General features: G+C 42.9%; 1 protein-coding gene across 1 annotated transcript; it reads right to left on the reverse strand.

Annotated features, from left to right (window-relative positions):
• Positions 1-438: 438 nt before the first annotated feature.
• PTGS2 (prostaglandin-endoperoxide synthase 2) lies at positions 439-11,737 on the reverse strand. The gene is made up of 10 exons (XM_053391430.1): positions 11,405-11,737; positions 9,408-9,524; positions 9,173-9,316; positions 8,274-8,417; positions 7,265-7,446; positions 6,506-6,589; positions 5,912-6,158; positions 4,823-5,109; positions 4,349-4,496; positions 439-3,459 (listed from the first exon to the last, which is right to left on the reverse strand). The coding sequence occupies exons 1-10, from the start codon at positions 11,454-11,456 to the stop codon at positions 3,056-3,058; spliced, it is 1,809 nt and encodes a 602-aa protein (XP_053247405.1). The 5' UTR covers positions 11,457-11,737; the 3' UTR covers positions 439-3,055.
• Positions 11,738-27,454: the final 15,717 nt, after the last annotated feature.

Below are 27,454 nucleotides of genomic sequence, written 5' to 3' on the forward strand. Positions count from 1 at the left end.
TGCTCTGATGGTGTTTCCTGCTTGGCAGGGGGTTGGACTTGATGGCCCTTGTCTCTTCCAACTCTGATTCTATGAAATGCATTGAGTACACATAAATGGGAATGGTAACAAAGCCTTAGTCAACGGGAATCTTGGGTACATGCACCCATGTTGGAGATGTTCAGGCCCTGTAGTTGAATGTGGTACTCCAGGATAATGTTGGCCTCAGGATTCTCTCATCAGATCCCTCTCCCAGACCACATCCCTGAGTAGTTCTCCCTGGGGAGAATCTGCCCTTGAATTGCAGCAACAACTTTTGCCTTCCTGAACACAGGATGCCCGGGGTGTGTGTATGTGTGAGTGCAGAAACCCGACTTCTGCATGGCTACAAAAATGCCCCACCTCCTTGCACTAGTGTTCATTGCGATGGATTTGAAAAATGCAGAAGACACCAAATAATTAGCTTTCAAATAATTTATTTGTAGAAGTACACTTTGCACATCATGGAACGTTAAAAAAACAACACCACCAAACAGTTTTAAAACTATAGTAATAAATAAGGCCACAATCCAGAGAATATGCTGAAATCCCATTGATGTTAACAACAACACAAACGTGACTTAACTTTATCTGGATTGCGGTCACTACAAAATTCTTCCCTGTGCATAATCTGGCATCATTCTAAACACCCAACCAAGACCAGCAGGCTGGGATAAATAATACTTTGGGGTTTTTTTAAAAAATGGAAATATTACAGGAACAAAATGAGGCTGTGTGATGCATATCCAGTGAACTCAATGCAGAGGAAGAAAGAATTCCATAAAACTGGCACCATATAGTGAACTACAGCTATTTAGAACACACACACGGCACTTGCAAGTAATGTACAAAAATGGTTTTTGGTTTTTTTTAAAGAAAGGTTCCAAGAAAAACAGGCTCACAATCTAATAATTACAAGAGACATGGAAGAGGAGATAGCACTGAGTAGGTTGTAAAAGCTTGTGGGGAAAGAACAGTGAACACAAAGTTCAGGAACTGGCAGGACTAGTGTCCTAATTCCAAAGAGAAAGAACTTAAATGGGAGAAGTGACAGGCATCAGAAAGAGCTGAGGTAACTTCTAGGCCTGAACTAGTCAAAAGAACAAAGAGGAATGGAATAGTGTGTTCTCAAAAAGGACAATTAGCCCTATAATCTGTGGGCACAACCCACCAGAAGTTCTCCTCAGCAACCTCCACTGAGTGCTACAAAAGCACAAACAGCAGATATCATGGAGTTTTCTCAAGAGTTTCCTGGTGACTTTTGTCCATATTTCCTTGGGTTACACCAATATTTCCTTTTCCAGCAATATTTTTTCCTTTAGCACTTTGCTTTAACAGATAATCCATTATATCAATTTCCAGAGTACAAATAACAGAGGGTTTTTTAACCAAGAGGGCCAGTAACGTACGGGCTTTAGAACCATACTATTAAAGATGCATTTCTTAAGCAATATGAAAGTTTAATACCTACAATAAGGTTGCATTTCCCAAGTTAGCAGTCCATTAATTAGCATCTAATTGAATGTGTAAAATTGACAATACCCAAGTTATTAATTGACGTGCCTGTTGGTTTACTTGAGGAATTATGTTCATTAGCCAACTTGAAAAGTGGAATAGAATTTTTTTAAAAAATATAGAAACTGAAGTATAATAATATTAACAGAAATGCAGTGTCAGTATCCAAAAATTGAAATGGCCTTTGTATACATAAAGTGCTGTGTTAAAGCAGGGTTTGGGAACCTACAGTACTGGTCTATATCTCAAGTCATATCGATTTGAGTCCTAAATGACATCCGAAACTCCAGTTCTTACTTATGGGAGAGATGTATCTCACCCATCACATTACATAGGCATCTCAAAAGAGGCAGCACAACTATCTCACTGGCTCCTCTATGGAGTTTCAAACACCTGAAGGCACTTTAGGGTTCAGAAAGAATGAGTTTAGTGTTATATTCTACAACAGAGGTCGTCCACCCTTGTTCTGTATAGAGCCTTTGAGTCTCTGCAAGGACATTAAAATGATATGGATCCACTCTTTATATTGAAAATTATTAATTTGGGAGGAAAAAGAAAGGACTGGTTTTTGTGTTGGCTTTTTACATCTTCTTAATTATAATGAAAGAGAAATCTACAGTTCCAAGCCTTTGTTTGGAGCATTAAAACCAAAGAGTGAAATTTCATCTTCCAGTCACAATTCCATAGAGCTAGGGGAGAACTTTCCATTAAAAAGCAATTGAGATTCTGCAGAGACTACAAGCTCCTATACATTTCAAGAGGAATTACATGTGAATGGTTTCACTGGGTTGCGTCCTACACAGTTGTGGTCTTACTCTAAGAAGAGGAAGGAACTATCTGTGCAATAAAAGGGAAGTGCAGTTATAGACACACACAAAATGAAGATCAGTCCATTATCAAAACCTATTGCTGTGTCACATGGGAGAGGTAGTGAAAATAAATTTTCCTTTTTCCCAAATTTGCATCCATGCTCCCTCTCAGTTTAAGTGTTAGTGCACCCTACCGAGTTTACTATAAACAGGGGGTAAAAATCCTTAACTTTGGCTAAACCATAAGGATTCTTTTTGTCCTACATTCATTTTGTAAAGTACAAAGATTTCTGTAAAAGGACAGTTTTCATGAGCACAGATTTCCAGAATTGTTCTGGATTTTTGTTGTTGTTTTTTTAAAAAATAGAGCACTTCCAGACTCTCAGATAACAGCACGTAACATGGTTTTCTATTTAGGATCATACCTGTCAAGTTTAAGAGGCAGAACTATTGTTTATGTTCAAGTTTAAGCAGCAGATCTAATGCCCTGATCCATTTTGGAATACATCTTTCTGGTACAGAAGATAGTCTTAAAAACCAAGGGATCCAGTCCTACTAATCTAAGCAGAACTCCCCCTTTAAGTCTGGCATCGTGAGTTAGATGCCAAGGCACAGGAAAAAAAATCCATGGTGTTTTGCCTGAACTATAAATAACAACAAAAACAACAATATAATAGATATCATAAATAAATAAATATACAAATAGCTGTTCTCTATAGTTCAGCAGAGCGCTCTTTTAGTAGCACAGCTCGGCCGATCTCGTCTCTTGCTGTGCTGGAGGTGCTGACGTTATTCGTTGCTGCTGTTTCTGGGTTTAGGACATGGAAAGCCACGAGAGGACAGCCTTCCACATTGTTGCAGATAAGGTTTTGGATGGAGGCTGTGTTCACTATGTCAAAGCCAACTTTGCCCCCAAAGGTGCTCGGCTTCCAGTACTCTGGTGAGCAGATGACATTTCCCATGAGACCTTTCAGGGAGAACGGTGCCCCAAGTTCTATCATGGTCTCACCAAAGATGGCTCCAGGACGTGGTTTTTCGACAAGGAGGGCTGGGTACAGCTCCATAGCATCAATATCCCCATAGAGTTCTTCAAGTTCTGCAGCCATTTCTTTCTCTCCTGGAATAGAGAGACCAAAAAAAACAACCACATAGTAGTAAAACTTCAACCTTTTTCTCCACAGTTTTGTATTCAGTTCTAAATCACTAAGTAATTATTCTAGAAGATTCTGAAAAGGAGCATGGGAATTGCCTTATACAGGAGGACAGGGAGAGGATTCTAGCTGTTGCAAAAGCTGCCATGAAAGTAATACAGAAGAAAATAATAGAGACAAAGAGAGAGAAATACAAGTCTGTAATTCTAGAGAAAAGTTGCATCAGCAGGGGAAAAATCAATGCACTTGGAGAAGAATGAGCGAAATAACAACTCTGTAAGATATCTTCTCAAGGTCTTTGATTGACACAGAATTTTCTTCATGAAAACCAACATAGAAGCTCCCCCCATAAGAGTCTATTTTCTTCCTTTTCATCCTTAGAACGTAGTTTTCCTTTTGAACATCTCTCATTGCAGATTGAAATGACAGTGAGGAATCTTGTCAGAGGAGCTGCAACTACCCAATCTCCAATGAAAGACAACAGAGCTTTTCTACAAGAACGCAACACTTTTTTCAAACAACATGTTCATGATATACTGAGTAATTCATTTATTGGTTATATTGTTTGAATATTGGGTTTGGATTTGAACATTTGAGCGCCAACTTGAGGGCCTTTTGGGATGAGAGGCAGCATAGAACTGAACTATGACCTAGTCTAACCCAACCCATTGGAGCATCTAGCCTTTAGCTGCCTACACAATCTTGGACCTGCTAATTGCTTTCCCTTAGTTGGAGATGCCAAGAATTTGACCCCAAACATCCCCATGCAAAGCAGAAGTTTGATCTCTAAGCTGTGAAGCCTTGCCCCACAAAATGAAGCTCTTGTTCTTCTATAAGTAGAGGACAAGGTCTTACCTGTGAGCTCTTCAAATGACTGAAAGGGTTTCAGCATAAAGTGCTTCCGATACTCATTCAAGGAGCGGTATCTCATCTGTCGGCTTTGATCGATGGAGGCTTTCGCTACTTTCTGCACCGCAGCAGGGACATTCCGCCCACCAGCTACCTGTTATCAAAGAAATGGAGTAATATGAGAAACCACATGGAGATCAGAACTTCAAGCCCCTTTGAAATCAGATGGACCTCAAACATTTATCCATCTCTTGGATTTACAGTGAGAAACTTGCTCATGCTATTCACTCCTCTGTCTGAAATACGACAGAGAAAGCTGAAGGCAGTCTAAAACTGTGCCACAAATTTCCCCTTTCCCTAATCATTCTTCCCCTGCTCAAAATATTTTCAGATATTGGAGTGATTTAACAGGTGGACAGATGTACCCTGTTGCCTTGAGATGAAGGCTATGCAATTCCTTAGTAGAAAATAAATTCTTACCCTTCCAGCCCTTTGCCTGGAGAAGGATTCCACCATGTGGGAAAGACCATGTTCTAACATGATGGAGTTGTTATAGATGAACTGCTGGTATGTGTACTCTTGGTCATGAATCTGGAAGGTATCAGGGAGGAGAGGGTGCCAGTGGTAAAGAGTGTTGAATTCTGCCGCTATTCTGTTCTGATACTGGAATCTCTGGTTGAACAGCAGCTCTGGGTCAAACTTCAACTTGAAGTGGTAGCCACTCAGGTGCTGCACGTAGTCTTCAATCACAATCTTGATGGTCTCTCCTGTTTCCCCACAGAAAACAAAAGTCAGTGAGTATTTTCACTTCCTAAACAATAATAGGGTAAAGCACCCCTGGATGGTTAAGTCCAGTCAAAGGCGGTTATGGGTTGCGGTGCTCATCTCACTTCAGGCCAAGGGAGCTGGCGTTTGTCTACAAACAGCTTTCCAGGTCCTGTGGCCAGCAGGACTAAACAGCTTCTGGCGCAAAAGGGAAACCGTGATGGAAACCAGAGCGCACAGAAATGCCATTTGCCTTCCCGCCGCAGCGGTACCTATTTATCTCCTTGCACTGGTATGCTTTCAAACTGCTAGGTTGGCAGGAGCTGGGACCGAGCAATGGGAGCTCACCCCGTCGCGGGGATTCGAACCGCTGACCTTCCGATCGGCAAGCCCAAGAGGCTCAGTGGTTTAGACCACAGCACCTCCTGTTCCCTTATATTTCCTAAACAATATTGAATGCTGAAGAATACAAGAACGGCCTTCCTGATTCAGACCAAGAATGCATTTTGACTGGCAACACATTTCCAACGGTGGCCAACAAAATGTCCCTGGGAAACTCAGAATCAAGGCAAAAGGGTAATAAGCCATTCTTTCAGGTTCCTATTCAACATCCAGTATTCATACAACCTATTGCCTCTAACAAATGGACGTTCAGCTAAGACAACATAGGCAACAGGTGATGTTGGGCCGCAAATTTGTCTCAACCCATTTATACCATCTTAGGTGATGGCTATTGCCACATCTAGCAGAAGCAAAATTCCATCGAGTAATTGTGTGTTAACCATGAGCAATTGTAAGAATTACCTGTTAAGATCAGCCGGGCAGTTTGGAACAGCTGCTCATCATCCCATTCTGGATGCTCGCCCTTCAGAATGTCACAGACCCGGTTGTGTTCCCGGAGCCATAACGTGGCGTACATCATCAGCCCTGGAACCAAACCAAAGACCTCTTGCCCTACAGAAAATTTCAGGTGCTCAGGGACATGTGGCGGGTAGATCATTTCTGCCTGAGTTTCTTTGACCGTGGGTGGGTACATCTCTCCATCGATCATCTGTAATTACAAAATAAATAAATAGGCATGGCACCACAGAGAATCTTCTATCATACTGAATTTCAGCCAAGAATACTAAAATCCAGTGAAAATATAATGTATTTATACTTGTCAATTTCCAGTGGGTTTCAAGTACAGAGGTTTGTTGTAAATTGTAGCACTGATCTAGATGCACATAGTTATCTAGTAAGAATAGGGTGTCTGATGCAGTTATTGAAATGCCTGTGGACCTTCTCTGCATCAGAGGAAACACAAAAGCTCCTCTCTTCCTGGTTAAGATGTTAACATAAGTGATGCTCTCATTTTCTCAGCACACTGCAGGATTTTCAGAAGGAATCCAAACTAACCTGAAATTTCAGCTTCCCATCCTTAAATAGTCTGAGTTTCATCTGCCTGTCCAAAGTTTCTCCATAGATGTGATTTAGATCAACCTGTTGAAATAATAGGAACATCAAAGTCTAATTTTAATTTGTCAGATGAGACAGAAAAACAATTAGATTCTCCCTCTAAATGTTTCAGAACATAGTATGTTGCAGTGACGTTCCAATGGAAGAGAGAGTTCTCTCCACTCATTAAAAGTGTTGGAAAACAATGTTATTTCTCAAATGTCATTACCGATAAAATTTCGGAAGCGCAGCTCTTTCAAGTTTTTGCGCTGTCCTCAATGACAACTTCAAAAAGCAGGAGCCCTTGTAAACAACCACTGTTACAACAGTATAAATCACCACCACCCTTGCTTAAAGTATTATCTTAGAAAGTTGTGCTGCAGACAAAACCAGTTTATAAACAGACACACCGACTGCATTTTTCACTCCAAATTCAGGGATGCAATAGCTATTTTTCCATAAATTGAGGAGAACCTAATTGCTATGTATTTTAGAGACTGACCAAATCAAGTCAAATGGTTCTCCCACACAGTGGGCACATAAGATTGTGGGAACAGGCTATTCTGAGGTTATGCAAGAGAGATTTGCTGTACATTGTGCCTATCACAATATTGATGCAACTCCTTTGTGGATGGCAAGATATCCCTCTCACCGCAGGAGTTGATAAAAAGGTTTGTTTGCAATAACTCATCAGTCCAAGTCACAGTTCTGCCATCTTACCCCATGTCCAAGAGCTTTGGTGAAGGCTGGTCCTTTGTGATGATCTGTCTTGAAGAACTGGTGTGTGAAATGTTGGGCAAAGAATGTGAACATGATATTTGTGCCTTGTGGATCAGGAATAAATTTTCTCCGCAGTAGAAATTTATCTACAATGAGCTTGGAATCGGGAAGCTCCTTCTTACCTGCAATCAAAGCAATCATTTATTTTTCTGACACCCAAAGGGACTAGAGCAGCGGTCAGCAAACATTTTCAGCAGGGGGCTGGTCCACTGTCCCTCAGACTTTGTGAACGAATTCCTATGCTCCACAAATAACCCAGAGATGCATTTTAAATAAAAGCACACATTCTATTCATTTAAAAACACCAGGCAGGCCCCACAAATAACCTAGAGATGCATTTTAAATAAAAGGACACATTCTACACATTCTACACGCTGATTCCCAGACTGTCCACGGGCCGGATTGAGAAGCCAATTGGGCTGGATCCGGCCCCCGGGCCTTAGTTTGCCTACCCATGCACTAGAGATTAAATAACTGCAGCCGTTTCCTGTCTGTTCTACAGGAGTTTAACAGGAAGAATTAAAAATGTCAAACCCCAGTTTAATGCATGTTGATAGCTTCTTTGCTGTTTGGAACCTGTCCAATTGTTAATTATCATACTAAATATAGTTGTCTTGGTTTAAACCTGTTAGTTATTCATTTGGTTGCCAATATACACACAATTTGTTGGCTGATTAACAACCACAGCAAGTTTTCTGTTCCTTTGACAAAGGAAGACAGAACATTTCGCTGGGAAAATATGTGCTGCAACACACACTCAATATCATGTGTTTCTCCTTCAGACATATTTTCTAATGTTTAAGCCATTTTCAGGCATTCACTGAACATAATTAACTATTGCATTGAGAAGGGAGGTCAGGGTTGCCCCCACTGGCCTTGTGTACATACAGGAGGAATAATATTTCATTTTGTCTTACATTCACATGCACAGATTTTCCCCCCTTCTTACCTTTCACACCCATAGGGGTTGGGCAGTTGTGGTCTACCGGCGGAAGAGTTCTAGTATAGTAAGAAAGGTTCGAATAGGCTTCCCAGCTTTTGTAACCATAATGGCTGTTATATGTTGGTGGGCTCTCTATTAAATGGGATCTTGCTGGAAGGGGAGAGAAAGAACCAGGAAAATTATGACCATGCTTAAATCACCACAGTATGGAGACAGAGAACCTTGCCAACAAGACTTCCCACATAGTCTAATTTCACAGTCTAAGCCCCACCGGGGGGGGGGGGATTAGCATCTGACCTTGAAAAGTCCGTTTTCAGAAGTGACGTGGAATGTAAAAATCCATTTTCAATTTTACTCTCTTTGCATTTTTGTCTCTTGGGTCACAACTATGCCGAAAGATTCTTACACTTAAAATGTCCATCAGTGGTTTCTCTCATATTCCCAAGAACTGGAGTTTGGCAAGGGTGCTCAAAACTCTTTGACAGAGATTCCCCCTCCCCTGTCACAGAACTACAGTAACCCATAGCGAGGAAATTACCGCTAAACCTATTTTCAGTGTGTACCATACATGGACTTTGAAGAAAGGTTTGAACTTTTGCTCTTATCTTCAAAAAGAGGCAGATGGGACCCAAAGAAGCAGCTTGACTTAGCCATTGCTTTGCCTAATGCCATTTATTAGAAGGCTGAGTGGCTAGAGTGTGGTTACTGCATTAGACCAAAATAAATTGCAACCAACATATAGCACTTCAAAGTGCTTGGGTAAATATCTACCCCCAAGCTTAAGCCTCCAGTCCAATGCTCATTTACCCGAGAGCAGGTGCCAATGAACTCAACAAGACTTACTTCTGAGTAGATGCATATGGGACTGTGCTGTAAAAGTAGCATTAAGAGAGATGGATACTTACACATCAATACGTATCTCATGATGGCATTGTGGAGGAAAGGGAAGTTGTTGATTACATCCCAGACTGCTTTGAAATGAGTGAGAAGGTAGTGGACTGTGGATGGTGTGGGTTTCAGCGTCACTTTCAGCCAAGTAAAAAATTCCGCTGCAAGGAACGAAGGGCAACGAACATTAGCAAAAACTGTTAAACGCTCCGAAATGCTAATTGTGCAAGCGTAACTTTCTGGAATACGTACGTGTAGTGCAGTTTTCCCCGTAATAACCAGTTCGTGTACAGTCACATTCATAGCGGTCAAATCCTGCTGTCATGCAGACTCCTCTGTTTTGGCATGGATTTGAGCAGCAAGGATTAACTGGAAGGGAATCAAGAGGTGTGCTGTCAAAGCGAGATCTAGAGTCTTATAAAGGCCCTTGGACCAGTGCTAATTGATTAGTTCCCTAGAGAACAACTGCCACTTGATACCATTATATTCTATTTCCCCACAGAATGCATCCAGCCTTTCTAGTTTGTTAGTGCATCATGCACATGAGGTTATGGTATAGCTGTTGGAAGCGTGAAGAAGCAGCAGAAGGCAGATTTAACTTTCTTGGGTGGAAAGCACCCCAATTCTGGAAAATAATTCTAAACGCAGCCTACAGAATCATCACTAGCACCCCTGGGGAAATGATTTCTGCCGTAGCTGCTGCTTCTGCAGACACACTAACACCGAAGAGTCATTTCGTAGGAACGTTCAGCTGGAGAAAAACTCTTCTCGAAATTGATGGGGAGTCCGCTCTAGGCAAAGATGGAAGAGAAGGCGATTGCCTACTCCATACAAACCCCGAAGAATGGATTTCACTGGTCGTGATACTTAAATTCTTGGGCAATAGTTTTTCTTATGAAACGTGTACAACTTTTACTAGAGCGTGTTAGCAGAAATTAGTACCACCGGCAGGAACAAAGGCAGGCAAATATAACACACATCCCTGAAATGTAATAAAGCATTCATCTAGGACATTATATTGTGTATCTAAGGCTACAACCCCTATATCTGAGAACAAGCTCCAATTAGGCTTCCTCCTCTGATTAAACATTTATAGGTTTGTGCTCTAAGAAAACTTAAGTTCACTTTCAAGTGAACATAATGATACCAGCAGCTTCTAATAAAGCCTCAGAGTACTACTGGTGCTGATGTCTAATCCTTCCTCTATGCCACCATGCCGCCCCCCCACCAGCGGTTCTAAAAGTTTCTGACCGTCTCCTAAGAAGATACTTAGCAAGATCCACTTCCGAAAATCACTGGTAACCATTTACATGCAATTGACTCTGCAGCATGGATTATCCACACATAAATAAAAGAATGTAAAAAAGAAAGCAAGCATACACTAGTTTGAAAACAGAAGTTATGGTGCCTCTCCCCATTTTACAGGCTAGGCAAATGACGTACAGAAAAAGGCTGTCCTTAGCACCAGCATCAAACACTTTTGATGCTTTCAGCTCCTTGCCCTCCCTTACATAACTTTTCCTGGCCAAGGAAGACGAAAGGGTATGAATGGGCACAATATTTAGTTACTGCTTCATTAATCTTTTCAGAATGAGTGCACAGAAGGCAGGAGGAAAAGCACCAGGAGATACTGGTTTTTTCCTCTACATTTGCCTTTTGTTAAAGGAAATTAACCCTAATTCAGACAACATAGGTGCCGAGGAGACAAAGCCAGAAATAATTATATTCAGTTAAAATACATTCATAGATACAAGGATAAAACCACTCATGTTCTTACAGTCCAAAAACTCTAAATACTTTTATCTATAGTCCATAACTAAGACTTCTCCCCTACATGACATTTTTCCCCTAACCTAACCTGACCCAAAAAAATACTTTTTGGGGGACTTCTGTGTGAGACACACTCAACTCTCAGCACTTTTACAAGTTAACCTCTCATTTCAGGGTTACTTAAACATTTCCAGGCTCCTTCAAACTTCAACCCTGCATATATTGCAACAAAACACCATCGGTGGTCTTCGGTTTTTTTCATCGCCACTCTGAATGGTAAGTGTAGCCAGGAACCTTTCTTAAAAACCCGAAGAGCGCCAGGAAAAGGACAAAACGAGATAACAATGCGCAACCCTAGGAAGTCAGTAGGATTTGCACGGAAGGTACCGGCAAGTGCCGCCACCATCCCAGCTCAACACAGCGCTGGATTTTTTTGTAGCTAGCACAGACTTAATTTTAAAAAGATCAGCAGCACTCACCTGCTTGGCTGATGGCCAAGATAGAAAACAAGACAACGCAGCGTGCAATCATTTTTTGGCGCACAAAGTAGCAGGCTCAGCTTCCGAAATCGCGGATATGATAAAATAAATAATAATATAATATTATTATTATATAAATAGATATTCCCGAGGAGGAGCTTTCACTAGCTGCCCAGCGCCGTTCAGGATCCGCAGCTGGTGCTCTTGAAGTGATCTCCGAGTCTGGAGCAGCTGCCGCGGACCTGCTTGCCTTTATGCGCAGCCGGAGTGACTCACGATTGCGCGCAGGAAGCGAGCAGGATCCGCCCCCGGAGACGCAAGTGGGGGTGGTGCGGAGACAAGGAACGTTTGGCACTCATTTTTTTCCCTGCAGGTTTGCACGGATTCTCACCGCCCCAAAGCTGGGCGATCCCTTTCGTTCCGCTTTGAAATCGAAGCCAAGTGGGCTTGTGCGGGGAACTCCCCTGCATTTGCCACGGGAAAGGGAGAGAGAGAGAGAGGTGGGGACGGAGAGGGATATTGCGCGATGGGCTTTGTGGAAACGTGGGAGAACGCCAGCCCCAACATTTCACTGATCTTTTTTCTTGCCCGACATGGGACTCGAACCCACGACCTCGGTATTCAAGAGTCTCCTGCTGCTCTCTGAGCGATCTCAGAGGTGGAGCCTGCGCGTAAAGAGTCGCCAGGTGGGGCCGTGAAGTTAGAGCCAGAAGCAGATCCGCAAACGCCGATTCTTGCTAGGTTTAAGTTGGTCGACTTCTTGCTGTGGATCCCAAGCCTGCGGAGGATCACTCACTGTAAGGAAGGCCAGTGCCTTCCGGCAAGATCTTCGCGTTTTTGCCTGCTCACCTGCTACAGGTGATTCTTCCGGCAGGCAAAATCTGGGTTGGCTTCCAGCGCAGACGCTTCCTCGCCACCGCGCTCCTTTCTGACATTCTTAACTCGGATCCTAAAATAACGGCATGCTCCGGGTGGACTCGCAGCTCCAAAATCTCTCCAAAGCCTCCTATAAGTCCGTGCCCCCCCCAATCACACACACACACACACACACACACACACACACACACACACACACACACACACTTTATTGGTGACCCAGTCCCCACTTCCGATTCACAAACTGGATCGCTGGGAGTGAGGCTCAGTCAGAAAATTTGGGATATCATGAAAGGACAGCAAATGGTTAGAACAGATTATTATTGTTGCATTTTTGCTTCCCCAGGTATATAGCCTTGGATGCCACATGATTTGGGTTGGATAGCATTTGTTACACAATGTACAGTGGTACCTTGGGTTAAGTACTTAATTCGTTCCGGAGGTCTGTTCTTAACCTGAAACTGTTCTTAACCTGAAGCACCACTTTACCTAATGGGGCCTCCTGCTGCTGCCGCACCGCCGGAGCCCGATTTCTGTTCTTATCCTGAAGCAAAGTTCTTAACCTGAGGTACTATTTCTGGGTTAGCAGAGTGTGTAACCTGAAGCGTATGTAACCTGAAGCATATGTAACCTGAGGTACCACTGTATTGTTTTCTGGGTCCTATGGAAGGATAAGAATAAGGGTGATGTTGATGTACCGTATTTTTTCGTGTATAATACGACCCTTATTCTTTGGGACTCCAAATTAAGAAATTGGGGAGGAGATGTTAAGCTTTTTTGGGGTGGGAATTGCCCAGAGTTGTTCAGCTTTTTATGGGGGCGGGGGTGCCTGTCAATCGCTCAACCGCCTGACTGCAGCTGCCAATCGCACGCCTCGCAGAAGGCACCAATCCATAGCTGTCAACTTTCCCCTTTTCTTGCGAGGAATCCTATTCGGAATAAGGGAATTTCCCTTTTAAAAAAGGGAAATGTTGACAGCTATGCACCAATCGTCTGACCGAACACAGCCACAAATCGCCCGACCAAATGCCACAACAACAAATCCCAACCACACCTGGCCGCATACACCAATCACACGCCCAATCACCGCTGTGTAGCGCCTACCCTCTGCACCACCTGCCTTACCACTGCAAGAACCTTGTAAGGTTGACTTTACAGTAGGTAAAGGTAAAGGGACCCCTGACCATTAGGTCCAGTCGTGACCGACTCTGGGTTTGCGACGCTCATCTCGCTTTATTGGCCGAGGAAGCCGGTGTACAGCTTCCGGGTCATGTGGCCAGCATGACTAAACTGCTTCTGGCAAACCAGAGCAGCGCACGGAAACGCCGTTTACCTTCCCGCCGGAGCGGTATCTATTTATCTACTTGCACTTTGACGTGCTTTCGAACTGCTAGGTTGGCAGGAGCAGGGACCGAGCAACAGGAGCTCACCCCGTCACGGGGATTTGAACCACCGACCTTCTGATCGGCAAGCCCTAGGCTCTGTGGTTTAACCCACAGTGCCACCCGCGTCCCTTAACAGTAGGTATCTTCCCTTTATTTGATCTTCCCTTTCTTTGTTTTGCTTGTTTACTTATTTATTAGAGAACTAGATGCAGTGAGCAGCCGTTTGCCCTGTTCACATGGGAAAAAAGGGAAGGGCATCACACAGCTTAGTGGCCAAACATTTGCCTTGTGTGTGGAAGGGCCTGGGTTTCACGTTGGCAGAGGCTGGCAGAAGTTAGATCTGGCTGTGCTGACAGATATCTGGAGTCAGCAAGGGTCATCAGTTGCTTAACAATCCCAGCATCAAAATGGCTTTCCTCCAACCAGAGTGGATTTGATTTAAATCAAATCAATTTAAATCACTAGTCAGTAAGGCTTAATTTAAATCATTTTTTACAGAAAGGTTCAACCTTGCTGGCATCCTCTTAATATTTACAACCAGAGGAAGGTTTCATTTTTGGAATAATAAATTTTCAGTGTAGTTTTTACAGTTACATCAGAAATTACTGATTTGGTTATTCTATCAGAAATGTGTAGATTATAAATTATTGTTTATATTTGGACAACTCTTCTGCTGTGCTTTATTGGAAGGAGAAAAATAATCATTTCCTTAAGAACAATTTAAACAATTTATTTAACTAAAACAATAACATTATAGCATATGTATCCATGTTTGTTAACCGTTGTGGTTAAACTTTTTTTAAAAAAAAAAACTTACACTATGTTTTAGTACACATGAAAAACTTAGAACAAATCCTTATTTGCTGATGAATAGCCTTTGGACTATAATGTAACTTAAATAGAAAACTATCTTTAGAAAGATTTTTTCCTCCAAAAGCATTTTATTTTAAAAATCCGATTTAAATTTTAAAAAAATCTGATTTAAATTTTTAAAAAATCTGATTTAAATTTTTAAAAATCTGATTTAAATTTTTAAAAATCTGAATTATTATTATTATTATTATTATTATTATTATTATTATTATTATTATTTTAAAAATCATTGATTTTTATCCACCCTGCCCCCAACTACATTCGGCTGCTGAAATGAAAAAAAGTTAGGAACAGGCCTTTGTGCGAAAGGTCTGTGGTCTCAGTTCAGTACTGGTGCTGAAAAGAAATTCCTACTCTCAAAATGTGCTCCCTCATTTTTGCACTCGGCTCTGGTTAGCAGAGCTAAACAATACTGGGCAAAATGGACGAATACCCTGGCATGCCAGCTACTTCCTTCCTTTCCCTCTCTCATCTCCTCAGAAAGGAGAAGCACATAAGCTGGGAACAAACCCTGTCCCGGTCGGCTTGCTGTTCCTTTAAAGCACTTTTCTCCCAGCCCAGCTCCAATAACTTAAAGGAGTCAAGGTGAAGAAAATGTTTTTGAAGCAATGGAATGCAGCCAGGTAAGGTGAGAGCAGGTAAGAAGGGAGCTGAGATTAGCTTCCCTTAGCTGCCTGTATCTTTGGTGTGTTTAAAAAGGGAGCTACTGCCTAATATCTATATTTCATTTCCCTCCGTTCTCATGATTAACATTTCTCTCTCTCTCCTTTAGATGTTATCCTCCTTTCACCTACCTATTTAATGTATGTGATGGAGTGGAGTCCAATCTATGGAAGTTTATGCTGTAGCAATGCGTTAGCCTTTAAGGTGCTTTTAAAAATATTAACTTTTTTTTAAAAGTGCTCACTGTAGACGGGGAGTAAATCCATAGTACGATTCCTTCATGCAGCTCACTCTACAGCTGAGGAATTTTCTTGTGCAATAATTTTTATTAGTTTTCAGTTACAATAACCCAATAAAAGCTTCATTGTCACAATACCAAATTATAATTCAATCAATAATGCCAATTGTTCAAATGCCAAATTATATTATTTTGTTGTCTGTCTTTCTAGTGCATGCTAGAATTGATGGTTTGATAATTTACTTTAACTCTGCATTCCAAAAACTTATAAATTCCAATTACATACCAGTCAGAATAACCAGCTGAGGAATTTTCAAGACATGCTTGAACTTTCCGAGAAGGGAGTGAGGGCAGAGTTAAACCTGTGCTGTCCTGAATTTACAGGGAGGGTTTGCTCCCGTGGTTTGGGGGAAATTTGAGAAAGTGCATACACATTCTTCTGATTATAGTGTGTCTCCAGTTTGAACCCAGGAAGAAGAAAAACATGGATGGTGTAGTAATAATAATAATAATAATAGGAAATAATAATAATAATAATAATAATAATAATAATAATAGGAAAATACTGAAGACTGAGTTGCCTCAGTAAGGGTCAGCAACCCTTTTCCCTCAGGGGTCAGCAACCTTTTTCAGCCGTGGGCCAGTCCACCGTCCCTCAGACCTTGTGAGGGGCCGGACTATATTTTTTTGGGGGGAGGAAATGAACAAATTCCTATGCCCCACAAATAACCCAGAGATGCATTTTAAAGAAAAGCACACATTCTCCTCATGTAAAAACACCAGGCAGGCCCCACAAATAACCCAGAGATGCATTTTAAATAAAAGGACACGTTCTACTCATGTAAAAACACGATGATTCCTGGACCATCCGTGGGCCGGATTTAGAAGGCGATTGGGCCGCATCTGGCCCACGGGCCTTAGATTGCCTACCACTGCTGTAAAGGGATCCGGGGTGTGAATCCTGTCCGAAGCCTGGACGTGGGCTAGGGCCATGTCACAGCCCCTCCGGGGACCCCTCGGGGTGCCACTATCTGATGTAAGTCATAGGGCGCCCCCTACTGGTTTGCCCTTAAGTGGACTCCCTGCAGGTACAACTCTCTCTAGTTGTACCTCTTCTTGCTCTCTGGAAGGTATTTGTTATATACTGAAGTTCTCACCGTGGGCCAGCAGGGGGATACTATAGATAGTTTTCACTCAGGTCCACATATGCAAATAAGGAATTGAAAGTGACGTTCAGTGATTGGATAGTTACAGAAAGTTGTTACAGTTGCGTTGTTGTTGAGCTCTATATAAGCTCTATATAACCCTTCAGTTCACCCCCCACAAGGTCTGAGGGACACCCTGCTGAAAACGTTTGCTGACCCCTGAACTAAACCTATTATACAACTAGTTTCTCATAATACAAATGACAATGGTGCTTGGACAGTTTGCTTCATATTTCAGGTTTTATAAAAGCTAGAAACATACTTTAAAAAAATAAAAAAATAAAAATAAAGCTATGGTTCATTGTTGTTGTTTAGTCGTTTAGTCGTGTTTGACTCTTCGTGACCCCATGGACCAGCTGGTAGCTTCGAGAACACTGTCCAACCATCTCGTCCTCTGTTGTCCCCTTCTCCTTGTGCCCTCCATCTTTCCCAACATCAGGGCCTTTTCCAGGGAGTCTTCTCTTCTCATGAGGTGGCCAAAGTATTGGAGCCTCAGCTTCACGATCTGTCCTTCCAGTGAGCACTCAGGGCTGATTTCCTTCAGAATGGAGAGGTTTGATCTTCTTGCAGTCCATGGGACTCTCAAGAGTCTCCTCCAGCACCATAATTTAAAAGCATCTATTCTTCAGCAATCAGCCTTCTTTATGGTCCAGCTCTCACTTCCATACATCATTGAGTGGGAAGCAATTCCCAACAGGGATCAGCGCCAGGTTGAGGCAGTTGAGGCAGTCCTCCCTCCCCCAGGGTGATGAGCCAAGGAGGTGCAAAAATTGAGAAGAACCATAATTGAGAAGATCCATTGGGGGGTGACCAAATTTTGGACTCGCACAGGGCACCATATTGGGGATGCACAGATGCAGAGAGCTTTCTGAGCTCATGGACATTGACTGTTCCTCTAGTTCCCAGACCAGGCTTTCTCAGCCTTGGGTCCCCAGATGTTCTTGAACCCCAACCCCAACCATCCCTAACAGCTGGCTAGCGATGATGGGAGCTGTAATTCAGCAACATCTCGGGACCCAAAGTTGAGAAAGTCCCAGACTACGACGGGAGCAAAGCTTTCAGGGTGCCCAGGGTAGGGTGGGTACTACCCCCAGGAACTGTCAGTGGGCAGCCAAGCCCATGAAGCCTGCAGAGATATTGCTTCTCTATACCAGGGCTAGCCTATGACAGTAAACCACATCATCCTAATTAAAGGTAAAGGACCCCTGGATGGTTAAGTCCGGTCAAATGCGACTTTAGCATTGCAGCGCTGATCTCGCTTTCAGGCTGAGGGAGCCGCCATTTGTCCACAGACAGTTTTCTGGGTCATGTGGCCAGCATAACTAAGCCACTTTTGGCGCAACGGGACACCATGATGGAAACCAGAGCGCATGGAAACGCCATTTACCTTCCTGTCAGAGTGGTACCTATTTATCTACTTGCACTGGCGTACTTTCAAACTGCTAGGTAGGCAGGAGCTGGGACAGAGCAACAGGAGCTCACCCCGTCACAGGGATTTGAACTGCCGACCTTCTGATCGGCAAGCCCAAGAGGCTCAGTGGTTTAGACCACAGAGCCTCCTGTGTCCAGCATCCTAATTAACCCTAATCCTAATTAATTAATTAATCCCCTAATCCTAAGGGGAAAACAGTGAAAGACAGCATGCACTGGCAATAAGGAATTTGAAAAGGAACGTGAAGGATTTAAAACCACATTGCTGACCTTTCCAAAACCGGACCAACATGTTCTTGAAATTAAAAACAAAACAAAACCCGCAGCTGAAGCAAAGATGTTTTCACTGCATGCTTTTAGAGCCAATCCACACATCGAAATGAAGCTACAGCCTCCTGAGATTAACATTTTAGAATGCAGGTAGAGACATGTATGTATATGGAGAACATTTCTATACTATCCTTTCATTCAGAAAAAAATATATTGGGGCAGTTCACAATATATCGTAAAATCAAAATTATCAGATCTTCAATAACAAAAACTTTAAACATGTTCAGTGGCAAATTTTAAAAAGCCTTCAAAAATCAAAATCTTGCAAATTGTTAGTATGCTTAATTATTCACCTGGTGTTGACGGAGAAAAGCATCTCCATAACCTGTGGAAAAACTTTTTTGTGAAAAAATCCCAAATCCCTAACCAAAAATCTGAAATATCCAATTCACTCAAAAATGGTGCCAAACTGCTGCAAATACTCCTCTGCAAGGTTTGGCAGTGCAAAAAGCACACTTTATCATAAATCAAACAGAATAGCCCTCGGTGCCTGAACCCGCAGAAAGACATTTTTTCAAAAAAAATCCCTAACCCGCAGGGTCACAATTTCACAAAAAAATCTGACGTTACCCAATTTACTCAAAAATGGTGCCAAACAGTTAGAAATTCTCCCCTGGAAAGTTTGGCGGTGCAAAAAGCACATTTTATCATGGGGGGGGGGATCAGACTTAGGTGTCTTAACCAGCAGAAAATCTTTTTCCAAAAAAATCCCTAACCCGCAGGGTCACAGTTTCACAAAAAATCTGGCGTTATCCAATTCCCTCAAAAATGGTGCCAAACTGTTGCAAATTCTCCCTTGCAACATTTAGCAATGCAAACAGCACGTTTTATCATAGACCAAAAAAAATCAGGCTTCGACGCCTCAACCTCGACGCTCACGGTTTTTTTTTTTAAGTATCCCTAACCTGCGGGGTCACAATTTCACCAAAATTCCCTCAGCGCCTCACAATTACAGGGCTCCTTTAGCCTAATGGTTGCCATCAATTTGATTTGAATTATGGTAATTTTGTAGTGAAGTGATTTTGGAATGTTGTGCTTTTTTATTGTTGTTAGCCGCCCTGAGCCCGGCTTCGGCTGGGGAGGGCGGGATATAAATAAAATTTTTTTTTTTTTATTATTATTATTATTATTATTATTATTATTATTATTATTATTCCACCCTTTCTTTTCTTTCATTTTACTTCCCCACTGAAGTATCTGTCTGTCTGTCTATCATCTTTCTTTCTTTCTTTCTTTCTTTCTATCTATCTATCTATCTATCTATCTGTCTGATCTGCAAGTTGGAGACCACAATAACAATATTATTTCCCTAGTTTCCACCTGGTTCTGCCTCTACCCCATCTCTATTTTAAGGTAAGTATTGCATGACTGGGCTGGCCATGCATACAGATTTCCATCTAACTGTACATTCTAAAGCAATACACTTTCTCTGTGGAGAGTATTCTCTGTAACCAAAAAAACCACCATGGGAATACATTTTGCTGATTACAGAAGAAATAATACTTTCATCATTTTCTCTAGAAATGCTTCACTTCTCTAGAAAACCAGGAAGCAGACTTACTTCCAGGTAAATGAACTTTTTAGATTGGATGCTATGATTTTTAGACACATTTCTGTGTGTCTGTAATCTGTCACAAAATTTGCAGAGTCTAATAACACACATAGCATCGCTATGCGCTAGAGGCACAGTTCAGTAATTTTAGACTCTGGGCTTGATGGTCTTCCTAGAGGTGTGCTGTTTTTTCAATGTTGTGTATTACTTTCATTGTTTCAAAGTGTGCTAAGAGAGCACTGCTGCCTTGGGTGACCTTCATTCTCATTCTGGCGACTGAGGCCCTTGCCTTCGCTTTCCTTATATTCTTTCAGGTGCCAGATCAGGGCTGGACCTTCGCCTGTATCAGTGCCAGATTTTGGGTGGTGCGGGCAGTTCCACTGCACAGGGCACTGAGCCAAAGGGATGCAAGATTGAGAAGATCCATAATTGAGACAATCCATTTTGTGGCACCAAATTTTGGCCTTGCACTTGGTACCATATTCCAAAAGATTACCAAAGTCCAGCCCTGCCTTTCTGCATATAGTCGTACCTCGGCTCCCGAATGCCTTGGGAGTCGAACGTTCTGGCTCCCGAACGATCAAAAACCAGAAGTGAGTGTTCCGGTTTTCAAACGTTCTTTTGGAAGCCGAACGTCCGACAGGGAGCTTCCTGCAGCCAATCAGAAGCTGCGCTTGGGTTTCCGGACATTTTGGAAGTCGAACGGACTTCTGGAATGGGTTCCGTGTGACTTCTGAAGTACTGGTACTTATGTATCTCTCTGCATTGTGATGGTTTTGGAGAAAGTTCCATGATTCCAGTTAGGTATCCAATCTCCCTTTACACTGAATTTATGGATAAACTTGATATAGCTTTAATCTTACGTATTTTGTTACAAGTTCCAATGGCAGTGGACAGTTAGGCAATTAAGCATTTTCTGAGAAACATGTGTGAATGCATGTGTGAATGATGGTAAACTTTGACGGACCAGAACAGAGATCTGGGGAATAATGAGGGGAGCCGGCTCCCTCCATGAAAATTTTGGGCCCCTCAGCCCACCCCTAGATAGCACCTCTGGTTAGGAAAGAAAAGGCCTGCTACTTTTTCTTCAATACTCAAAGGACCTGGCTGTTTAGCCTAAGCGATTGCTCTTCCTGAAGTGCCTTGTGAGTGTTTCTGGACGCTCCACAAGAAATGAATTTTCTAAATACCTGCAAAATCCATTTTTATAACTGGATTGACCTCTGGAGAGAACAAGTGGGCCAGCCTTGGAAACTACCAAAAAGCCCACATTTCGGTAGCTGGTTTTCCATTCAAGGCTTTTGTGATTACCTGAATGTGGACAGGGTCAACATGGCGCAACAGCTGCCAGTACTGAATATGCAGAAAACCTCCAGGTGCTCCCCATGTTATGATGAGAACTGAAGGTTTTGCTACCTTTATGAAGCAGAGGAAACCATTTTGAAATACTTGTGGATCCCTGCAAGGTGCAGGTGGCGCTATGGTCTAAAGCACTGAGCCTCTTGGGCTTGCCGATCAGAAGGTCGGCAGTTCGAATCCCCGCGACGCAGTGAGCTCCCATTGCTCTGTCCCAGCTCCTGCCAACCTTGCAGTTCGAAAGCATGCCAGTGCAAGTAGATAAATAGGTACTGCTGTGGCGGGAAGGTAAACAGCGTTTCTGGGCCCTCTGGTTTCCGTCACAGTGTTCCCGTTGCACCAGAAGCGGTTTAGTCCTGCTGGCCACATGACTCAGAAAGCTGTCTGTGGACAAACGCCGGCTCCCTCGGCCTGAAAGTGAGATGAGCGCCGCAACCCCATAGTTGCCTTTGACGGGACTTAACCGTCCAAGAGTCCTTTACCTTTTTACCTTTTCTTGCATAACCATTTAGTTCCATAAGACTTCAGTTGGAAAAGTTTGTTGCAGTAGTTGGCAAAGTTCATTAGGACATTCCCTGAATGGGAATGTCTGGAGAACAATGGCAGGCAGCTGTGTTCTGTCCATCAGAAGCGGAATTAAGTGACAGGTCACAAAGCAGTGAGAAAGCTTTAGAACTCATTAGCACCCATTCACTCTGGCTATTAAAAAAACGTGGGTGGGGATGAGAAAACAGAGACTGTTCATGGGTGTGATGGGAAAAAACACTGGTATGAACTACAAAATCTGACATCACATCAAATAACATTGTTTCTTCACGCCCACTTCTTTTCTTATGTAAGTAACGTCCAGTCTGAATAAGAATTCTGGTGAACTTGAAAGCTTAGCTCTAATAAAGGCTTTTCAGTCAGTTTATGTGGTAGTCTTAGCTATCTCACCTCCCCGGGAGTAAGCCCCACTGAGCTCAGTGGGACTTCCTTCTGAGTAGACATGCCTGAGATTGTGCTGTAAAGAATGCTAATCTTCACCAGAGTCTTTAGTTGTCGGCCAAATAATAATAATAATAATAATAATAATAATAATAATAATAATAATAAATTTATTTGTAACCGCCCATCTGGCCGGGTTTCCCCAGCCACACCCAGTCGGTGTTATGTGGTCTTGGAGACCACCCCTGGTCACCAGTCTAACTGCTGCATTCTGGATTAGTTGTGGTTTCCGGGTCACCTTCAAAGGTAGCCCCACGTAGAGCGCATTGCAGTAGTCCAAGCGAGAGATAACTAGAGCATGCACCACTCTGGCGAGGCAGTCTGCGGGCAGGTAGGGTCTCAGCCTGGGTACCAGGTGGAGCTGATAGACAGCCGCCCTGGACACAGAATTAACCTGCGCCTCCATGGACAGCTGTGAGTCCAAAATGACTCCCAGGCTGCGCACCCGGTCCTTCAGGGGCACAGTAACCCCATTCAGGACCAGGGAGTCCTCCACACCAGCCCACCCCCTGTCACCCAAGAACAGTACTTCTGTCTTGTCAGGATTCAACCTCAATCCATTAGCCACCATCCATCCTCCAATCGCCTCCAGGCACTCAAACAGGACCTTCACTGCCTTCACTGGTTCTGATTTGAAAGAGAGGTAGAACTGGGTATCACATAATTCAGAGGTTGCTGTAAGTTTGTCATTTCCAGAAGAGATGTGTCTGATTTGCAGTTGTTTAGGAAAAAAGATCCTGCTACTGATCTTAGTTCTACTTCAGGCATATTCAGGAGCAGCCCATTCTGTTTTGCAGCCTGAAGTGATTTGGGAAAGGGCTGCCTTGTGTGTGCAACCCCTTGCCACCCCTGCCAAAACCTTGCTTGCCAGGGCTCCAGCAATATCTTGTGGGTTCTCATGAGACTTGCCAGTTCTTGGAAGCCACTGAAGCCACTTTTCTTCACTTTTCTGGTGGCAGATGCCCACAGAGGCACACCTTGAATTCCACCGCCTGAGGCAGCTGCCTCAGTCTGCCTCATAAACAGCCTGGCCCTGGTTGTATTACACTACAGTGCACTTGAATAAGTTCATTAACTTCAGTGAGTTACATAGCTGTATTAAAGGTAAAAAGGTAAAGGAGCCCAGGGCGTATAATAAGGTTACCAGATTTTTTTCAATGAATCCGGGGACACTTTTCAACTTCAATGGATTTTGTAAGGGGACTGATTTGTAAATCCTGGGACCGCCCCCGGGAAATGGGGACGTCTGGGAACCTTAGCATATAATCCAGTCAAAGGCGACTATGGGTTGCGGCGCTCATCTCGCTTTCAGGCCAAGGGAGCTGGTGTTTGTCCACAGACAGCTTTCCAGGTGATGTGGCCAGCAGGACTAAAGCACTTCTGGTGCAACGGAACGCCAGACGGAAACCAGAGCACATGGAAATGCCATTCACCTTCCTGTGACAGTGGTACCTATTTATCTACTTGCGCTGGCGTGCTTTTGAACAGCTAGGTTGGCAGGAGCTGGGACAGAGCAATGGGAGCTCACCCCGTCGTGGGGATTTGAACCGCTGACCTTCTGATCGGCAAGCCCAAGAGGCTCAGTGGTTTAGACCACATCGCCACCCGCTCCCATTTACCATTGCTCCCTTTACCATTGCTATATTATCCACAGAAGGCACTTCTGATGCAATCTTAATTCAGTAATTCTCTTTCTGCACTATGCCAGAACTTCCCGCTCTCTCAAACTTCCTGTATTTTCACAGCATGCTCACACTCTCTGCATTCATTTCAATATTTCTTCTTTGCAGCACAAGGCAAATATATGGCGAAGGAGTCTCATATGCGAGCAGGTCATGCAATTGTGTGGGGTTTCCTGTGAGAAGGAGGTTGGGGGGGGGGGAAATGGCTGCTAGCTTTACCAGGCACATCTCAAGAGACCGAGGAGAAGCAATGCAAATATAAGAATCTCACACATATTCCAGTATTTACTTCCAGTATTGATGGGTCTGTGTGGGCTGCAGATATTCTGATACATAAATGGGAATGGTCTGCAAACAATTGGAATTTCTCTCAAGGGTCCCACTTGTCTGGGAGATGCCTGCAGTAGGTCAGCAGCCCTTTTCTACATTTACCTTCCATTTCTTTGCTGCATTCAGAGTTGTTGTTTTTAAAAAAGAAAGACTAATTTTGACAAAATCACATGGGGACAGTGGACGGGCAAGATAATTAAAGCATTCTGGGAAATGATTTATAATGAGTTAAAGAAAATGTATCTGAAGAGGTGTGCATGCACACGAAAGCTTATACCCAGAACAAACTGAGTTGGTCTCTAAGGGACGCGGGTGGCACTGTGGGTTAAACCACAGAGCCTAGGACTTGCCGATCAGAAGGTCGGCTGTTTGAATCCCCGCGACGGGGTGAGCTCCCGTTGCTCGGTCCCAGCTCCTGCCAACCTAGCAGTTCGAAAGCACATCAAAGTGCAAGTAGATAAATAGGTACCGCTCTGGTGGGAAGGTAAACGGCGTTTCCGTGCGCTGCTGTGGTTCGCCAGAAGCGGCTTAGTCATGCTGGCCACATGACCCAGAAGCTGTACGCCGGCTCCCTCGGCCAATAAAGTGAGATGAGCGCTGCAACCCCAGAGTCGGCCACAACTGGACCTAATGGTCAGGGGTCCCCTTTACCTTTACGGTGCTACTGGACTATTTTTTTTATTTAAAATAGCATTTGTGGGGAAAAACCAGAGGCTTTTTTGTTAGGTGTTTTAGGCACAGAGATTCTGAGAAAGCAGAAAATATTATTTATGTATGCGATGACAGCAGTGAGGATACTACTGGCCCAAAGATAGAAAGAAGACAAAGGTCCAACCAGAGAAGAAAGGCTGATGAAGATGATGGACTATGCCAAAATGGCAAAACTGACTGAGAAAATCAGAGACCAGGAAGAGAAGAACTTTATGAAGGAATGGGGAAAGTTTATAATATATCTAAGAGAACACTGTAAACAACTAAAAACTTTGGCAGGATTAGAGTAATGCTTGTAGTGTACAAAATACAATGGGAAAATGGGGAAATTTTTAAAAAACAAATTAGAAAAAATAACATAAGCAGAATGAAAAAGGGATCGATAATGGTAACCATGGAAGGACGGAGGGAAGTCAAGGGATTCTGAGAATCCTAAATGTGAAGGGGAATGATATGTTCAAATTTAAATTTGTTATGTAAAACATAAAAAATATTTTATACAAAAAGATTGTGTGGGGAGCGGTACTTTTTCAGTTACCTGACTTAAATAAAAACAGTGCACAGGTACTATGATAAAATCTATTGGGAACATAGGGTGATATTCAATGTAGAGATGAATCTGGGACCTTCTGAGTGCCAAGCAGGGACATTCTCACAGCTGCCTAAATTGCCTAAATCTCTAAGTGCTTCCATTGGTAGGAATGTTTTGCAGGCATCCACTTGTTTGAGGAGACTTTAAAATGCTCCTGCTCATTCCTGAAAGATGCAATTCTCAAGCTCCTTTGAAATGTTCAGAAACCAAACCAAACCCAAAGACACAAGTTTGAATAATAGCTATAATTAAACACTTTAAGAAATATATGAAGGAAATCCAATAAATAACAGAAAAAGAGAGAGAAGATGATTACACACTATATCTTTGAACCACAATTGAAGCACATGCCCCCCTTGAAATTCTGGCCACACTCGTTTGTTAACAGTTGGTGAGAATTGTAAGTCCCGGGTATAGGGCGGTATATAAATTCAATTAATAATAATAATAATAATAATAATAATAATAATAAGTTTGTGCGGTGTAAATTGCAGTGCCCAAAAGTCTTTGAAAGCGCTTCACATGCCTTCAAGTTGCAAGAAAGGAGATTCTGACTAAACATTCGGAAAAACATTCTGACAGTGTGGGCAGTTCAGCAGTGGAACAGTCTCTCTCGGGAGGCTGTGGACTCTCCTTTTTAAACAGAGCTTGGATGGCCATCTGACACGGATGCTTTCGCTGAGATTCCTGCATTGCAGAGGGTTGGAATAGATGACCCCTGGGTCCCTTTCAGCACTAAGATTCTATAATTCTTTTGACAATTTACATGTTGCCTTAACTATCTAGCTGTGCCTTTAAGTTCAGGCTGCTTTAAAACAAAACAAAACACAAATTTCTAGTAGGAAGGACTCATTGCCATTTTTTAAGAGTCCTTTAGCCCTTTAGCCCCTGCTGTGGCCCTGGTCTGGGTCCAGACAACAGCTCCCTCCCAGGTTTTCTGAGGCAAGAGAATGGGACTGAAGCCAATGATGAAAGCAGTCTTCCCTTCCCACACCTGCCCTTGTTCTGCTGCTTCTGTCACCCTCCTGGAAAAAAACTGCTCTTTGATGCTCAGTTGGAGCTAACAGGAATCTGGGTTTCCCCCAGATTGCCGTTTGTTCTGATGTATCAATAAAGAGCGGGTTTTCCCTTGGAAAGGAGCAGGGCAAGGGGAAAACTCCTTGGACCCATGCTTAGAAAGTGTGGGTCAAGCAGGAAACTGCCAGGACTTGTGCTTTCTAGGCACAGCACATGTGGAAATGTGTATGAGCCGTGTATTATCTATCTATCTATGATCCGTAATTGCAGTCACCTGTGTATGACAGCTATGTACATTTTACAATTTTTAACGCACTGTAAGTCGCCTAGAGTGGCTGGGGAAACCCAGCCAGATGGGCAAGGTATAAATAATAAAATCATCATCATCATTCTGGCAGGGAAGGAATTCAGGATCAAAGAGCTAGCACAAACGTATTTGGCTGATGGCAAAGTGAGAAAACAGCATACACTGGATGCTCCACATTCAGATCATAGCATTTGGCCAAAATGCTGACAACGTCCATTTCATTTTATTCATCTCCGTCTCTGTCTGCACGCACCAGCAGTTCCTCTTCTTGATGTGACCAAGTCCCAGTTAGACTGCTGTCTCTTCAGCTGCGATGACTCAGCTTTGTTTTTTATCTGGAAATGCAATACTCTACCTCAGATAAACTCAATCATGGGTGAAGGTTGTGACCAAAGTCTTTAGAAACGCACTAAGAATTGAACCATCAAAATACAAGGCAATATCATTTGAAATTTTAAAATGAAAACAGTCCATCCACTCCGAAAACCAGGGGGAACCAAGAATTCAACTAAGTA

This window comes from Podarcis raffonei, chromosome 6 (assembly GCF_027172205.1).
Source record: "Podarcis raffonei isolate rPodRaf1 chromosome 6, rPodRaf1.pri, whole genome shotgun sequence".
Taxonomy (NCBI): domain Eukaryota; kingdom Metazoa; phylum Chordata; class Lepidosauria; order Squamata; family Lacertidae; genus Podarcis; species Podarcis raffonei.

Excerpts from the sequence above, each read along its gene's own strand:
- PTGS2 (XM_053391430.1), bottom strand. The coding sequence starts at position 11,456 with ATGATTGCACGCTGCGTTGTCTTGTTTTCTATCTTGGCCATCAGCCAA. Across the intron at positions 6,590-7,264 it reads CCAAAGCTCTTGGACATGGG|GTTGATCTAAATCACATCTA; the intron begins GTAAGATGGCAG and ends TTATTTCAACAG. Across the intron at positions 6,159-6,505 it reads ATGGGAAGCTGAAATTTCAG|ATGATCGATGGAGAGATGTA; the intron begins GTTAGTTTGGAT and ends TTGTAATTACAG.